The 17,700-nt window shown below is 40.2% G+C and overlaps 1 protein-coding gene across 12 annotated transcripts; it reads right to left on the bottom strand.

Moving 5' to 3' along the window:
* Window positions 1-165: 165 nt before the first annotated feature.
* Window positions 166-16,508, bottom strand: LOC117649840 (zinc finger protein 271-like). 12 transcript variants are annotated; one of them, XM_034392974.1, is made up of 20 exons: window positions 16,367-16,508; window positions 15,954-16,270; window positions 15,679-15,872; window positions 15,372-15,600; window positions 15,073-15,263; window positions 13,922-14,066; window positions 13,220-13,303; window positions 11,701-11,784; window positions 11,496-11,579; window positions 11,246-11,329; window positions 11,019-11,102; window positions 10,785-10,868; window positions 10,452-10,535; window positions 10,184-10,267; window positions 9,947-10,030; window positions 9,038-9,311; window positions 7,719-7,892; window positions 5,687-5,869; window positions 2,419-2,847; window positions 166-2,327 (listed from the first exon to the last, which is right to left on the bottom strand). In XM_034392974.1, exons 1-20 carry the CDS (start codon window positions 16,372-16,374, stop codon window positions 2,096-2,098), a joined length of 3,132 nt encoding a protein of 1,043 aa, XP_034248865.1. In that variant the 5' UTR covers window positions 16,375-16,508; the 3' UTR covers window positions 166-2,095. The 12 variants fall into 12 exon arrangements, with proteins under 12 accessions (XP_034248865.1, XP_034248863.1, XP_034248867.1 ...); XM_034392972.1 differs by lacking the exon at window positions 13,922-14,066 and adding an exon at window positions 14,126-14,270; XM_034392976.1 differs by lacking the exon at window positions 11,701-11,784.
* Window positions 16,509-17,700: the final 1,192 nt, after the last annotated feature.

Raw genomic sequence — 17,700 nt, forward strand, 5'->3', positions numbered from 1 at the left:
ATAAATTAAAATACATACACACATACATACATGGATATCACTGTATCCACATACACACAAATATGTATATAATCAGTCAGTATCTGAGGCACAAACATCATCTTTACGTGATCTCCATTTTTCACATATATGACATTAAAGGGATGAATTGTCTACTCTACAGTATCTAATGATGAATACAAAAAGAAAAAAAAAGAAAAAAAAATGGTTTGTCCCCTACTCAGCAAGACAAGATGACAGAGGAAGTACAAATCAGCTAGACCACCACCTTAATTAACTATAGCATTTTAGGCTATTATTCATACATATAAACAATATAAATTACAATTAAAACGGAACTGGAGAGCTTGAGCTAACACTGGATTGTACATGGTACTACATTGCCCTGACTCGTATTTACATGGCACTTGATTTTATGTACACACTTGCATACTTGATCACATACACACAAAAACAATGATTTCATACCAAATATAAAAGAAAACAGGGAGAACAGATGATTTAAAACAATCTGACCAATGGTAACACAAGGTAATCAAAGTGAAGTGAAATAGGGTATGCTAATCAACTGAAAATAACAATCAACATAAACATAGGTAATGGGTGGCTTGATGAACTGTTCTGCTTATTCTACTCTCAAAAGGACTTAAGTGCAACTATCATTCTAGAAAATGTCACATACAAGAATTAATTGTACAAAGAAAAATAAAATCTTTATAAAATAGGGCAATTGCTCTGCCTTAAAGGTTCGTAAGGACCTCGCAAAATTCAATAAACATGAACATAAAAAAAATTCCCTTAATGTCTAAGATTTTTCATCCCAATCCCTTAAAAAAATGTTACGAGGACAGGAGAATATTGCCAGGCACAGAATTATTACCAGCAAGAACAGATCATCAAGACAGTGACAATAAAAGTATTTTCATTAAAACAGTAATTCACAGGAAAGAAAAGTCACTTCAAATGATAAACATCAAAGAGCATCTACAATCATTACATAAGAAGGCCCCCCCCTACTCCCCATAATTCAAAGGACAATATCTGTTTGTTCTAAATGCTCAGTTTGAGGACCTGCCTCACTGATTTGCTTGCTTCCAATGTATTATGTCTGCAATTCAATCTTAGTCTAACCTATTCTATGTTACAGTTTGCCTATATCCTCCTAGATCTCGGCAAGGAGATTCAAAACAGCATTAATTTATTTAATAGAAGTGTAAAAATGTAAATGTGTCACAGGTTCGATGCAACAGTTCAGCACACTTCACTTATAAGTGAGTGTTCAATCTCACACAAATTGCAGTAAATACTTTGCAATACTTGGATAAATATTAAATACAACCACAATTAGGTATGTACAAACTGGAAGAGAGCATGATACAAAACTTTAATCTCTCACACAACAACATTCAACACACCATAAACATACATTCTTTACATTCTTCACATTCTTTCTACACTTTCACCCCAATGAGAGACAAGCCATTTATGCTAAACAGTGATGGATCCCATCCCCCAGCACATGTAGGCATCAGACAGCCACACATCCACAGGCCCATGTCGTGTGATGTTTGGTTAGGAGTGCTTTGACTAGAAGCCCAACGACATGCTGGATAGATGACTGACAGAGCCAGAAAACTAAACCAAACATTAACAGAGTTTTTTGTTGATATTTTATCATATTATCAACAAATCTTATGTTAAAATGTCCGTAAAATATGATCGTAAATCAAAACAAAGTATAAATTGGTTGATAAATCTTTTTGAAGGAAACAAATAACTGGGAAGTTCTGTACATACTGTACAAAAATATACATGATAGGTATGGCGAGCATGTCTAGCAGGGGGAGGATTTCATCATGAGATCACACGCCGGGCTGATTTTGCCTGGCCACTACCAAGCTACCTATTCCACAACTAACTTCCTGCATGCATAAAATTTCCTTTTGGAAAAATGTTACATTTAAAGCCCCCTCTCCAAGTTGACAAAACTTGGTGAAATATCATTGTACGTATTTACAAATTACTTTAAGAAAGTCAACAGCAGGTCACTTATGAGAGCACTGAAATAATGGCCAACATGACATTAAACAGCTCACTATTCATGGGTCGTTGGGGCTTGTGCTTGGGCAGGCTGAGGCTGCGCAAGGGCCTGAGGCTGAGGTTGTGCTTGTGTCTGTGCCTGAGTTTGAGTTTGTGCTGGGTGAGCCTGGGACTGCCCAGGTTGCTGAGACTGCTCAGCTTGCTCCCCTTCTACACCATCTGGACGAACACCCGCTACTAATCCTGGAGCCCGCCACAAGGGTTCAGGTGGAGGGAATCCCGGAGGCCTGCAAAGGGAATAAAAATGTACATTTAGTACAACATTTCATACCAAGGGTAGTTTCGACATATCTTGGACAACAGTAAACACAAACTTACCGGAATGGCCTGTCTGCAGCCGTGGTTCCTTTATTGTGTGAACGTTGATGGAAAAGAAGATTTCCCTTAAGAGGGAACGACTTCCCACATTCTCCACAGACGAAAGGCCGCTCCCCTGTGTGGCAACGCATATGATTGATGAGATGCTCTTTACGAGTGAAGGGTTTGGAGCAGACATGGCAGCAATGAGGAGTCTCTCCTGTATGCTGCCGAAGATGGTTCGTCAAATGCTCCTTTCTTGTGAAGGTCTTGGCGCAGAACTCACATCGATGGGGTGATTCGCCTGTGTGGATCCGCACGTGGTTAGTCAGGTGCTCCTTGCGAGTGAACGACTTGGAGCAAAACTGACAGCGGTGCGGAGACTCACCAGTGTGTTGACGGACATGATTATTTAGGTGTTCTTTTCTAGTAAATGCCTTTGTGCAATACCTGAAAAACATCATAAGAATAAATTAATTCAAGAACAAGGAATCCTAGCACTGAAAACTATAGTTTGCTTCAGGCAGGATTTTGTTATGATTGGTCAATGGGACAATTCCTGCTTTTGAAGATAAATAAAAAAAAAGAGCAATTTGGGATCTGGGTAACAAGAGAACCTATTTAGTCTGGTTCAACACATTTTTAAAAAGGCCAAATGGCCAATAATGTATCAAATGTTTGTCAAATTTTAGTTTGAATTTTTCCTTCTGTTTAATGTGTGTCTCACACACATGGTTCAAAAGTGACAAATTAAGACATTAATAGGGGAAAAAATTTCACCCAGCTCTACCTACAGAATAAAGAAATAAAGTGAATGAAATCTGTGCTTCACTGGAAACAGTACTGAGATGGAGTTTGGCCACAACACAGGACTTGTGAAAATCAGTTTTCTTGATAGTCACTAAATATGTGCCCAAACCCCATCTCGAATGCAACCACCACATGATCTGACAAGTGACCCCAGAGAGGAAAAGTTTGTTACATAAAATGGACCCAAGATAGATGATTAGTGATGGGGAACTCCGAAACTATTCAATTAACACTTCCAAGAGCTGTTCACAAGTGTGCAGCAGATAAATTCCTTTCATATCTGAGAGCTGCAGACTAAAAGATAATTTCAAAGTACATTAAGCCAGCACCGTATTCAAATCACACCACACCGTAGCCTAGAAACCCGATACAGTTCACAAGTCTGATACCGCGCTTTTGTTCCTTCTGGCACAAAAACTTCAGTCCTGACACAAAAATATCCAAAAGCCACATGGGAAAGAAATTATAATGTCAGTGACTATTCATGCCTGAAGCAAACTGCAATTTTAGTGCTTTTGAGGTGAGTATCTTCCGAGCAGCTGAAGTGGTGCTTTAAGATTAACATCTTCATAGCAGCAAAATTAAGATTTAAAAAATCCTATAGCAAAAGAATCTACACCAAGAGAAAAACATGAAGATGGCTACATTACTACTGTAACAAAGGGAAATGAACTCAGAAAGCAATGAATGCAGCAAAGAAATGACCACAGAAGCATGCCAATTTCCAAAATACACCATAACATTCTGATGCACATTACCTCACGTTACATTATAATTCTTCTTAACCCTAACCTATGAAGCATGTTTATTGAAAATTATTTTCTTTGTTTATCTTTCATTATCAGTTTTTTTTTAAAGAAAAAAATACATGATTTAAGGTCTACATAAAGCACATAAAAATAATAGAAGTATCAGCTAACGAACTGAAACTAAACTACTCTCAAATAAACATAGCAAATACTTCAGAGACACCTTGAACATATGGTTGATTTTAGTGTTTGTTTTAACAATTCTGCTTACTAACAAGACTAAAAGAAGTGTCAGCACGAACTAACCACAGATTGGCAAACTAAAACAACTAGAACTGAATGCCCCAAACTCGGCAAATAAAAATTTGAATCAAAAACCATTTACAGTCTCTGAAGTAAGTGTATAATTTGAAGGAAAAAAGTTCTTCATCTTTAATCATTGAAGATAATTTAGGTATTAAAGCATAACAGAAGTGGCCAAAGAAAAATGCGCGCGCACACAATAAAATAACAACACATCAATTTAGAGAAAACCACAACTTATAACTATTGAAGTATTCAACAATTAATTTACATATGACCAGCATTACCAGCAAACATGTTGCAAGACCTCTTTTTTCCCCCAATGATTACTGCAATATTGGTTGGAGTGGCAGCAACAGTGCCCCAGCTTTTCAAAGAAGAAAATCCACAGAAACTTACAAAACCCTAACATAAGCCCAACTATAGGAGAACAAGTAGCATTTTAAGATTTGATCACAACCTATGATAAATGGACCATGTAAATTGATTGTATGGTAAAACTTATAGATTCCACCTAGATATAAATCACATGCTTGCAAGTTAGGCTGCCCTACATGCATATATGACCTTAGACCCCAAACAAGACAGATTTCAGTAACAGGAAAAAAAACGCTGCTTTGCCTAGAACAAGTTAAGTCAAAATTAAGCACACTACTTTGGCTGGCCATGTTTCTGCTACTAGACTTAAAACGATAGCTACGATGAAGAGGGAAAGAGAAACTTGACTTGCACAAGGCAATTTTTCACTTGAACAAAGGAATCAATCATATCATTTATAAAGTATCATAAAAAATTTAGAGATCAAGGGTTTTGACAGTCAAACTCTCAAACAAAAGGGGAGAAGTTACATAATTTTATGGACGGTTGATGTCAATATAAACAAGTAAACTATCATTTAAACTAGTCTGTAGGGTTTGAGAAACAACAATCTGATATCCATTATAACATACGTTCTAGCAATGGTCATGGAGGCCACAGCTACACGTAAAGTATAATGGATGGGGAAAATGAGAAAAAGATTGCACAGAAACATATCTACATCTAGTTTTTCACAAAGCAGTGTTCCAAGTTTCCCTAATGACTGCAATACAGACTTTACGATGCTCATTTCAGTCACATAAACAAATATTCTCAGAAAAATAAAAACAATTTCTTTCATTGAAAATTACTATGGCAGAGAAGCCATAGTTCTAGGCACAGATCTTACAAAGATGAAAAATCAGCTATGCCACAAGATCATTATATTATTTTATTTACTAGGTGACTGAAAAGCAGCAAAAAAAAGAAAAGAAAAACCAGAACAAAAACTAACTGAGCCAAATGGCATCTAACGAAGTAAATGATAAAAACGATCCATGGGTCATTATGTCGGTGCAGGGAGGAGCAGGGCAGGACGTGCAGGATGCATGGGGCAGCCAGGCACTTACTTGCACTTGTGCGGAGTCTCCCCTGTGTGCTGGCGCACATGTATGACAAGGTGGTCTTTCCTGGCAAACGCCTTGGGACAGTACTGACAGCGGTACGGGGTCTCGCCCGTGTGCTTCCTCACGTGAATCACCAGGTGCTCTTTTCTCGAGAATATTTTCGGGCAGTAGCTGCACGGGTGCTCCCTAACATTGCACAAGGAAACCTCATTAAAGCCGCACTCCAGTACATTGTACCACATGGAGAATACATGGCATTGCTTCAACAAGTGATTTATCTTTTTACTTTGCTTTCAGTATGTATTTACGGTTTTAAAGAGGTTTTCCAAATGCACACTAAAAGAATACTTACAGCATGAAGTATGAAAACTTTGATGCAATGCTCTTAGTTAGTTTCAAAAGCTATTATGTGAATGTAAAAAAGAGAAAAGATGTAGACAGCTCTGCCACATTTTCCATTCTCTAATTTTTATTATTTTTTTTTTTTACAAAATCCCTACTAACAATGTTTGACAAGATAAAAATGAAGCTCATAAATATATAAGGGAAAAGGGCGGGGACAGATCACAATGTGATTGAGGATTCGTCCAACTGCTTGGGGCATGGTACTGCATCTATCCTATGCAATGCACTTGATACAGGTGCACAATAAGATAAAATGGTTCCAAAACTTTCAAGAGGAGCCTCCAATCCCCATGAGGTCTACCGAGAGACGGACTAAGACCCTACTCGCGGGCCAGAACAAGATACTAAATTTTAGTTTCATTTGACTGAGACAAGGTTACAGTCGGGTGTTGATGTGCTTGCTGAATAGATGCAACCAATAAGTTCTGATGTTTAATTATAAAAGGCTAGGGCTAGAACTCCCTTCTAAGGAAGTATAAGAGAGGAACTACCCATTATTTAGGCTGAGAGCACACCTTTCAAACTGAAGTGACTCCCATGAAACGCAACCTCACCCTGCTCCTTGCTTCAAAACTGGATGCAACTATTGGAACAGGGAAACCACAAATAGCATCCCACTCCAACATCTTTACAAAGATGTTCGATGGAGTGGTTATGCAATGCACTGCTCAGTATGGCAAATTACACAAGACTTTTTAAGATGTAGCAGAATTATACAAAAAAAAACAGGGTGGAGACAAGAGCCAACTATACCCCAGCTTCTGAACTCTCCCAACCCACCTCCCCAACCAAGATCCTCTTAGGTGGAAAGAATGCCATTGGAATTTGTTCAAAATCAGAGCCCATGACAATATACTCACACAGCAAAGAAGATATAAACCCCAAATACAAATGCAAAGCGTGAATGGCATATATGCAGAGCTTCAGCCCAGACTTAGTAAGTTGAGAAATATCATTTTCAGTACAATAACGATTCAAAAGGATTGACTTTGAAGCAATATGTAGCAATGTCCCAAAGCTTAATGACATGCAAGATAATTTCTTGAAAGTCAGCAATCAGCCCTTAGGTGCATTAACTGTACAAAGTAAAATTAGAAAGCAAAATGGTCAAAATTCAACAGGACAATATTACTGAATTCCGACAAGAGGCTGGATGCTTTAGAAAAGCTTTGGTTCAATTAAAAAGTATACTCAACTCAGGGAGCTCAAATTACAAGAGGCTAGTGCGTGGCAAGCTCAAATGCTACTTATTTACTCTTTTCATCGGAGTGTATTGAGGTAAACAAATGGTAAGTACTAATTACACAGCAAGGGAAAAGGGAAAGAAGGTTTGCACTATGGAATCAATATTAATTTTTCATGTTTTTCTTCTATTTTCCTTCTCAAAAATAAAACGCCATGCCAGAACTCTTGAGACTGAATCAGTGAGCTCTAGTTTATCTGCTTCAGGATCTTCCCACAAATTTTACATTTACTTTTTTTTTTTCAGACAATGCCAGCAAGGGTTTATAATTAGTTAACAAACTTAATGAAGCAAGGGAGCAAGGGAGGGAGGCCGAGACTATGGGCCGAGCCTATAGGCAGCCTAATGGCCTATTGCAGCCTAGTGGCAGCGATGCAACATGCTTACTGGCACTTGTGAGGAGTCTCGCCCGTATGCTGGCGAATGTGGTTCGTCAGGTGGTCCTTGCGCGCAAACGCCTTCGGGCAGTACTGACAGCGGTACGGCGTCTCTCCCGTATGCGACCGGATGTGTATCACCAGGTGCTCCTTCCGGGAGAAGGACTTGCTGCACCCAGGCTCCCTAGCGTTCAGAGGAAAGCCTCGTTAACCCGCCAACCCTCCACCTTTCCTTCGCACTCCTCTTATTGACCACCAAGACAATCCACTGATCGCAAGTAGAAACCACACCAAATTTAGGTTAAGTGGTTTATATTTGATTTTTTTAAAGATAAAAAAGCAAACCATCTTCATTGATTGCACGAGGTTGTTGACATAGAATAATGAGGTTTCCCATACAAATCTACACAAAAGTAAAGCTACTGTCCCTGCATCATGCACCACTGCCGTAATATAAGTAACAAAATTCCAAACACTCAAACCACACCACACATAAACTGTTAATTTATCTTTCCACACCTACAATAAACAGATCAAAATCATTACAGATATGTCACACGTTTAAGGAGTAAGGCTTTGATATAAACCAAAATTGACGAAATGCGCAAGTGTTTGACACACCATTTAAGTCTACAAAAGGCAATTACAAAATGCTTTCTTGAAGGATGAAGCCCAAACATGGACAGCATCATCCAAAAAAATTATATGTAAAAAAAAAAAAAAAAACAAAGCTGCACTATGCTAAGCAAAAACCCTACATATGCTCTTTCTCTCAAAGTCAGTACCAGAGCAAAGGACTATTATTTCATTTTGGTATATATGTCAGACAAAGCCCAGTCCCCATTCGAGTTATGTACAACATTGTACACACAGCAGACAAAATCTTTGGGTCCTTGCTCTCAGAATGAAAGGAAGTGTCAACCTCTCACAGAACAGCACCCATCAACTAAATTGTGCCAAAAGACGGTGGGGTTTGAGTGTCTATCCAGAGATGCCCAATATCATACATACAGCTAACCGTAAGTCACAGAACAGCTCTGTCAATGGAAGGTTATGTTAATGGCACCTTCTTCACTGCCTCTTAAATGTGGGGTGCCATGCTAACTCCAAAAGATGAACTTAATTTGCATCAATTGTTAGTTTGAATTCACCCATCACTTTGTTAATTGCAACAGAGGAAATTTACCCTCTTAAGAAATAAAACTAAGTTGAAATGCATTTATAAATGCTAATAAGGGGGAAAGGGAGGGGAAAAAAAGGGGGGAATAAGAGAGGTTGGCTATCCTTCAAAGAAAGGCCTATGTAGGAAATGACGTCGAAAAAACTTACTGGCACTTGTGCGGCGTCTCCCCCGTGTGCTGGCGGACGTGGTTCACGAGATGATCCTTTCTTGTGAAGGCCTTTGGACAGTACTGGCACCGGAATGGAGTTTCACCTGTGTGTTGACGCACATGGTTGATCAGGTGTTCTTTCCGAGTGAAAGATTTGGAGCAATATCCACAGCGATGTGGTGACTCGCCAGTGTGCTGACGAACGTGGTTCAACAGGTGTTCTTTACGTGTGAACGCTTTTGAGCAGAACTCACACCGATGGGGGGTTTCACCTGACACACACAAACGAATTTTTTAAATTGGTCAATCGTAAGGATATCCTTTACTCGCCACTAACCACACCCTCCCCACCTCTCGGGACAGAAAAGCGGGTAGACACAGACTTGCAAAGCCGGCTAAGCGTTGAGCATGCCAGGAAGCATTCAGGGAGATCTCTAAAGCCCTAGCGGCCCAGATTGCTGCTGTTCCAGGTAAGGTTTTAAATTAAAAGAGATCAGATGACATTAAGTCATGCTTAGAAGCATATGACCAAGAAGCAAAACTCTTGGTTGCTTCTCAATATAAACAAGGATTGTCCTAAATTTGGAAACAAGCATCAAAACGCTGTTTTAATGCATCTTTAATCCTCAGAATGAAATGTCAAATTACACAGGACTTTATTTCCACAGGAAAAATTTCAGGAAAACTATTTCTTTGGCAATAAAAAATTAAGACACCTGGTTTGATCACTGTAAGATGTAATCAAATTGAACCAGGTAATAAGTAATCAGAAACAAAGTCTGCAAAACTCTCTGAGAGAGAATGAAGAGACAGAAAGCCAAAGAAAGACACTTGATAAAGTCCCAATCCCTCTTGTGTTAACAAGCAGGTAGCAATGTGTGTGGCTGAGCTCGTTAGCTATGTTTACCTGTATGTAGTCGAGTGTGGATAGTAAGATGGTCCTTACGAGAGAATTTCTTGGGACAGTACTCACACTGATGCGGCGTTTCACCTATAAAGTGTACCACGCCAAGTCAGCTCTATAATGGACTTTGTCAGGTCGACTGGCGAGTCTCCCACACAACGCAAGTGGACTATCTAATTCACAACTATGTTTTCAGATATAACATTTCGACACAGATGTCTAGACGCACCCAACATTTACCTGTGTGTTGACGCGTGTGGATAATGAGATGTTCCTTACGAGAAAATTTCTTGGGGCAATATTCGCACTGATGAGGCATCTCACCTAAAATATTACAGCCACAATGTCAAGGATAGTAATGGTTGGTGGCCACATGACAAGTCAACAAGAGCTGAAGGCCACAACACACAGCTACAAATATCTAAGAACCCACAACAAAGTAAAGGGACAAAACTTAAAACTATTGTTGGCTCTGGCACGCTCAACTGGCTTATGAGACAGCATTTACCTGTGTGCAGACGGGTGTGAATTATTAGGTGTTCCTTACGAGAGAATTTCTTGGGACAGTATTCACACTGGTGCGGCATTTCACCTACAAGGCATCATGCTCAGTGTTACTACCTGCCCTCATATGTAAAACTAGTTTAGTGAGGTCAAATCCCCCTTCAGTGCGCGCCAATTACTCATTGTACCAATTTTGAGACTATTAAAGATGGCCAACATTAGCATTACATTTCAATACCGTTAAATGCGCATTCATAGAAAAAGCACAGCATTTGGCCAGACAGGCCTTACAAAGCTAAATATAACCAGAAAGAATGGCACATCTTAGTGTGGTTACCTGTGTGAAGACGCGTGTGGATAATTTGATGCTCCTTACGAGCAAATTTCTTGGGACAGTATTCACAGTGGTACGGCATTTCACCTAAGCATGCCACCATTAGTTAAATTAATTTATGATCAGAAACATAGTTCTGAGAAAACTAATTGAAACTATTTTCTTTGCTTTAACGCAAGTTACATGAAAAAGGCTTCTTCAATGACTGATAAACTATTATTGGTCTTGAATATTTACCTGTGTGCATCCGAGTGTGGATCACAAGGTGCTCCTTACGAGCGAATTTCTTGGGGCAGTATTCGCAATGGTGTGGAGTTTCACCTAAGGGGCACCATGGACGGGCATTAGATAAAACGGCCACACTAAGTCCCTTATATATTCAAATAATTACTAAATTTGCCAACAGAATTGTAAGATTAAATAAAAGATAAACTGGTCCTGGATATTTGTGTGTTCTGTTTTACCTGTGTGATGGCGGGTATGGATAATAAGATGCTCCTTACGAGCAAATTTCTTGGGGCAGTATTCACAATGATGTGGTGTTTCACCTAGAGAGGTGAACATCAGCTCAAATTAGAAATTGCCATGAAGCTATTAAACCACCCCATGTAAAATTTGAGAAGGATCTACATAACACATCCTCTGATAATGCTACATCCTCACTACATTAAGTCTACACAATTTTCATAACACAGTTTAGTAATGCATTATTACCTGTGTGTAGACGGGTGTGAATCAATAGGTGTTCCTTACGGGAGAATTTCTTGGGGCAGTATTCACAATGGTGCGGCGTTTCACCTACACAATCATGATTCTTTATTAGGACTTGACAGCTTTGATAGATATTCGGATATTTCTTTTCCAGGGACCATGTACGTGTGACTGCTAGCTAAGATAGAGGATGCACACAACAAGTTACCTGTGTGCAGGCGGGTGTGGATAATTAGGTGCTCCTTTCGAGAGAACCTCTTGGAACAGAGTTGGCACTGGTGCGGCATCTCACCTACACACAAGGCAGTGCCGCCAGTCACCCCACAACTAACTCACACTTTGTGCCATTCCTTCTGGTGATAGTGCGCACACCCAGCGCCACATGTTCTAATGCCCATGCAAACTTTTGCCCAGCAGAACAAATGTAATGTGGAATAGTGTAAATGTTTAAGGGATACGACAAACAACAATCTGAGGAAGTCATTCATTTTAGAAAGTGTAGGCCTAAATGAGTGGCACAAACAATGTGGGGTGAACAGGTACAAAAACTAGCAATAAACTGATGTTCACGACTAAGGTGAGGCGACTGACCTAAAACTCAAATAAAAGCCCTGATAGATGTAGGATGTGCGTGTGCTTTGACAAAATTCATCATGACTCGTGAACATAGAAAGGTATGCAGATTGTGTCAGTCTTTCAAAATGGCCACATGACAACAGGCAACCACAATTTAAGTTTGAAATGAATCTCTAACTGCTGAGTCAATAATGGTACTTGAAAAGATAATTCTACCTTTTCAAATACACACATTTCTAAATAAACTCCAAAAAAAGATCAGGAGTTAATCAAAAGCATCCACACACAAACATACAGGCCACATTCGCTCCAGCCCTACACAAAAGGCCAAGAGGGAAAGGAACCGACATTTAGAAAAGTAAGGTACTTCCCAAACAAATGAGTTTAACAAAATGACTTTCTCAGAATCTTCTTTCCCTCATCTAACTTTCAACACCATATTTACCTTAATATAGAAAGACTACAGCACAGTTAACAAATTAATAATGTGCATAATGCAGTAAAAAAGATTAAAAAATGGCACAGATGAAGGGGAACTAGACTTTCAGATCAATTAAATCACAAACCACTCAAAAGTAAGTTTGTCATGCAACTATTCTTAAAAACTAAGAAACCACACTCGAAAAACTGCAATACAAATGGGAATCCAAGTAGCATTAAATTATAGCTTTGGCACATACTGACTGAATGTCATCCTTCAAATTAGTTAGTTTCAATGAACCCTCACCAATGAATAAAAATAAGATGGCATAAATCTGCCAAGGGCAAACATACCATCAACCCACGGGACTCAACTCCTAACAAGTTCCTACCATTTAAAAAAAAATTGAGACCAACATGATACATATGATCAGTTCAAAACTAAATTGTGATAGCCTTTGTATGCCAGTATGAAATACTTCCACAAATGCTGGGAGTTGACATATGGACAAAATTTTAACACACTGAAGATGACTAGCAAAAGTTCCAGGCATTAGTCATGGCTCATAATATCAAAATACAAGGATATATTATAATTGGGTGTGACTTTTCTAATGAGCTCTATATTGCGGTAAATATGGCACATACACAGCGTTAACAGCTGAACCGGACTCCACAAGATAAAGATAGAAATATCCTATGGACCTGAGTAAAATGGAGCTTTTTGTTACCTGTATGCTGCCGGACGTGGTTCAACAGGTGCTCCTTACGGGTGAATTTTTTCCCACAGAGATCACATTGATGCGGCGTCTCACCTAAAAGGGGACAGAAATGGCCGTTTGGTCTTTAATATGTGCAAAACTGTCACCAGCCAACTAGTTTTGTTCAGAATGTGATATTTAGGAGCAATATAACATGTGAGATACTTACAACAGTCGAAGACAGAGTGAAAAAAACAGGTCATAGAGCAAGAGAGGAAGCTCTCTTGCAGACCCAAGAAACCTTACCTGATCATGAAGTACCAGGGATGGAAACAGAGATCATGTGCCGCAAGGTTTACAAAGCATGCCACTACAAAAGTATTGCCACCAGTGTAAAGGTACCAATTTGAAAAGTTTCCCCCATTCAATAATATAAAAGGATGTATCATTAGAAAGTAATTAACCCGTAATGTTCCACATGCATTTGAAAATAATAAAGGCCAGTTGAGATACAACAGTACAATGAGAACATTGGCAGCTTAAAACTGACTGAATGACAGAGCCCGGATCAGATGAATTAAGCAGCAATAATGCAGAACGGTTCTGAAAATGTAATGTGGTGCGCACACAACAAATGACAAAAGCTTACAAAGCAGGCAAACATGCAGAGCAGCTGTCGAGGTGGGGGTGGGGATTTCTTCATCATAAATTGTGAAATGGTTCCATACTTACCAGTGTGCCACATGATGTGGCTCGTGAAGTGTTCCTTCCTTACAAATGTCTTCCCACAGGTTTCACAGCGAAAAGGCGTCTCATTGGAGTGCGTGAGCATGTGGTTCACAAGATGTTCCTTCCGAGTGAATTTCTTGTCACAGACCTACCCACCATGCGGGACAAACAAGAACAAGCGAACAATAATGAGCTGATCATACATACCAGAATGCCACATGATGTGGTTCGTGAAGTGTTCCTTCCGAGAGAATTGTTTGTTGCAGATTTCACAACGAAAGGGCGTCTCATGCGTATGCGAGATCATGTGATTATTCAGGTGCTCTTTCCGTATGAACTTCTTACCACAGACCTAATGAATCAAAGAGATTATTCTCACTCAGTAGAGCACAACTACAGTGCACAACAAACATCACCTAGGCGCTTTTTGTTTAATTTCATGGTCAGAGATTAAGCAAGACCATGGGATGATTATTCAATTGGAACACTATTTCAATGACTTAAATTCCTTTATCACTTAGATAAGGCAGCTATATTCAAAGAAACACAGACCCAAACAAAGTTGGATAATTTAATTGTGTATGTGATTAGCAACTTTCTGAACATGTCATTATCAGAACAAAATAATACAGCAAGCAAATGCCGTTAGTCATTAGTGAAAAAAATATGCAGAAATAAAGAAATTCCTAACAAATACGACAAACCAAAATCATATTAAAAAAGCAAATTTCACTTTTAAAATAGTTAGTTCAGGACGGAACGGCACCTGTCTCATAACCAAGCCCACAGAAGACAGCCCAAAGTTGGAAAATTGATAAAGATTAAGTTACTGCCATTAATAATTTTGAGACATGACCCATCAGTATCAAATGGTTTACAAATGCATAATTGTAAAGAGTGTGAATTATTCAAAGAGAAAAAAAAATGGTTAAAGCAGCAATCAGATAAGTAGTTTTAAGGTAGAGAGGCAAACAAGGAAGCTCTTTAAATCATGGGAAAAAGTTCTCAAAACAGTTAAGTAAGATATAACATATTTGAAAGGTGTGCAGTAAGCACTTATGTTTCTGATTCTAATGTGAAAATTTCCTTCAGCCTTCCATAGCCTCTCTACTCTTCTTTAAAAATTCAGAAGGTAAGTATGCGAAAACAATTACCTGACAAGAATGAGGAGTTTCACCCGTGTGCCACATGACATGGTTCATAAAATGTTCCTTTCTTGTAAATGATTTCTTGCAAATATCACAGCGATGTGGAGTTTCACCAGTGTGCTTTCGCACATGATTTACCATATGCTCCTTACGGGTAAAAGACTTAGCACAGTATTGACAACGGTAAGGCGTCTCTCCTGTAATGTAATAGAAGAATTAACTAGAGCACTATGCACAACTGATTAACAGCACTTGGAGAAAAGATGAAAACCAAGTGAGCAAATTTCCAACATCAATACACATACCTGTGTGGCATCTAGTATGATTGTCAAGGTGTTCTTTTCTTGCAAATGATTTACCACAGACAGGACAAGCGTAAGGTTTCTCTGTTGAATGTCTCTTCATATGGCGTTCTAATGAAACAGCATTGGCAAACACATGGAAACACACTGAACATGTGTACATGCTGCCTCCTAAGTGACACTTCCCATGCCTTGTCAGTTCAGCCGCACATGAAAATGCCTTACCACAAACCTACAAACCCAAAAACCAACATTAAAAATCCCCCAAAGCTTAATTAAATTGAAATGATAACAGATAAATCAGACATACCTGACAAGTAAATGGTTTTCGTTCTGTGTGGTACCGACGATGGACTATGAGCTGGTACCGGAAGGGAAACATTTTGCCGCACACATCACAAGCGTGAGTTACAGCTGAGGCTAATGAAGAGGGTGAAGTGGTACCTGACACACCTTCACCTCCTTCATTTAATGTTTTCACCATCACACCATTTTGAAGAACAGCTGAATTGAGAAGAAACATGTCAATTAAACAAAAATGCAAGCCAAGGAACAAGAAGACTTCTGTAATGAGACACTATTTACCTGGTTCTGCATGTTGTCGTGCAGCTGTTATTGCTGCAGCTGCAGGTTGTTGAGGTTGTGAGGTAGTTGTGGTCACAGTAGTAGAATTAGTTGGTTGTCCAGCTGTCACCATTTCATTTTGAAGTTTACCAAAAACTTCATGATAGGCTAAAAGTTGATTTATATCTTCAACATTAACTTTATACATATTTTGAACCATTTCAACACCTAATGTTTTGGCAAGCTCCTGTTCCCCATTAGGTGTGGTTATCTTTAGAATGCTTCCGTCTACCGTTCTCAAGTCCATCATGTGACCTTTAATTTCTTGCATAGGGAAGCTGCAAAAGAAAACAGGCATGTCGTCAGAAGTCGAAGCACAATCAGAACAGGAGAAGCATGAGGTTGGCAGTGCAGTGCACCTGCAGTGCACTCACCCCGACATGATGAGGCGCTGGTCCTTGTGACCACTCGCCCCCGCCTTGCCCGCCTCGTGCTTGATCTCGGCGCCGACCGCCTGGCCGCCCGCCGCGACGTGCACCACGGCCACGGGGTGGGCGGTGGGGTGCGCCGAGCCGTGCGCCGCGTGCGCCGCGTGCACAGTCACATGGGCCGCGGGGTGCGCCGCCGGGTGGGCAGCGTGCGGAGGGTGCTCCATGGTAGCGACCTGCACAAACAGAACACGACAGTGAGCAGAGCGCACAACGCAATCCCAGCAGACTGATTCCGAGAGTCGCTTCCGTCGCGCTGTCTCTTTCGCACTACTGGGGCGTCCCGTATGGTGCGAGAGAGACAGAGCGACGATAAGGACTCTCCGAATAAGCCCACAGCCGAGGAACCACACCAAAGCCGAAGACGAACTGAACTCACAGAGCGACTTACCCTCACGTCAGCAGTCGCTTGGACAACTTGGGCGGCTTGAGCAGCTTGAGCAGCCTGTACAGCTTGGGCGGCAGCCTGGGCGGCGGCTTGGGCGGCGGCTTGCTGCTGGGCTACAGCTTGTTGAACGGGATGCATGCTTGTTGTATTGTTCGCTGTTGCCATATCTTGACGCACCAACAGCTGAAGGAAGTGAAAACTTTGAGTCAGAAAAGCTGCTACCGCACATACACAAAGCATGTGAAAATGCTGAAAAGAACATTACTTGATGCGCCGGGTGTCCCGGTGAGTCCCTTGTACCAGGTTTGTCTTTTCCAGTTTCGAAGGAAGAATGGCCTGGTGCAAGTCCAACGGAGTGTTGCGACTGGGACTGCTGCTGAGGTAGTGTCGGAGCAGCTAAGCCAATGTGTTGAGGTTGGCTTAGAGTCGGTACTGCCCCAGGAGCTGTCGGAATCGCAGAGACACCGGATAGCTGCAATCAACATAGAACAGATGGATTAATTAATGGAACAAATGGTGTATTGCCAACTTCATAACAAATGGCTGCTCATAACTAATGACAAATTACTACCACCACATCCACAACAGCAAAATCAAAGGCCCCAACCGCTTCAAAAACTAATGAATGTTTCCAGACCTCATCAAAAACTGAACCAAACTTAATCAGGGATGCCATCACATAAAATATTACCTCTACGCACATCTTTAGAAAAAGATAGTGGAGCATTAACAGTAATCTGATGAATTATCTTTAGGAGTCCAACATAAGTGAATCTATTACACAAAAATTTAGAATCAGCCAAAGCTGTATGTTGGAACCCAAACTTGAGAATTACAGAGCTATAAGGCATCAAACAACATAACTTCTTGCAGCTTATAGAGATACTTGAGT

The sequence above is a fragment of the Thrips palmi genome, unplaced genomic scaffold (genome assembly GCF_012932325.1).
Source record: "Thrips palmi isolate BJ-2018 unplaced genomic scaffold, TpBJ-2018v1 HiC_scaffold_4, whole genome shotgun sequence".
NCBI classification, from domain to species: domain Eukaryota; kingdom Metazoa; phylum Arthropoda; class Insecta; order Thysanoptera; family Thripidae; genus Thrips; species Thrips palmi.

Coding starts and splice junctions, on each gene's coding strand:
- LOC117649840 (XM_034392974.1), bottom strand. Junction 15,264..15,371: donor TCATACTAGATGCCACACAG/GTATGTGTATTG, acceptor ATTACATTACAG/GAGAGACGCCTTACCGTTGT. Junction 9,312..9,946: donor CCACACTCGACTACATACAG/GTAAACATAGCT, acceptor TGTGTGTGTCAG/GTGAAACCCCCCATCGGTGT.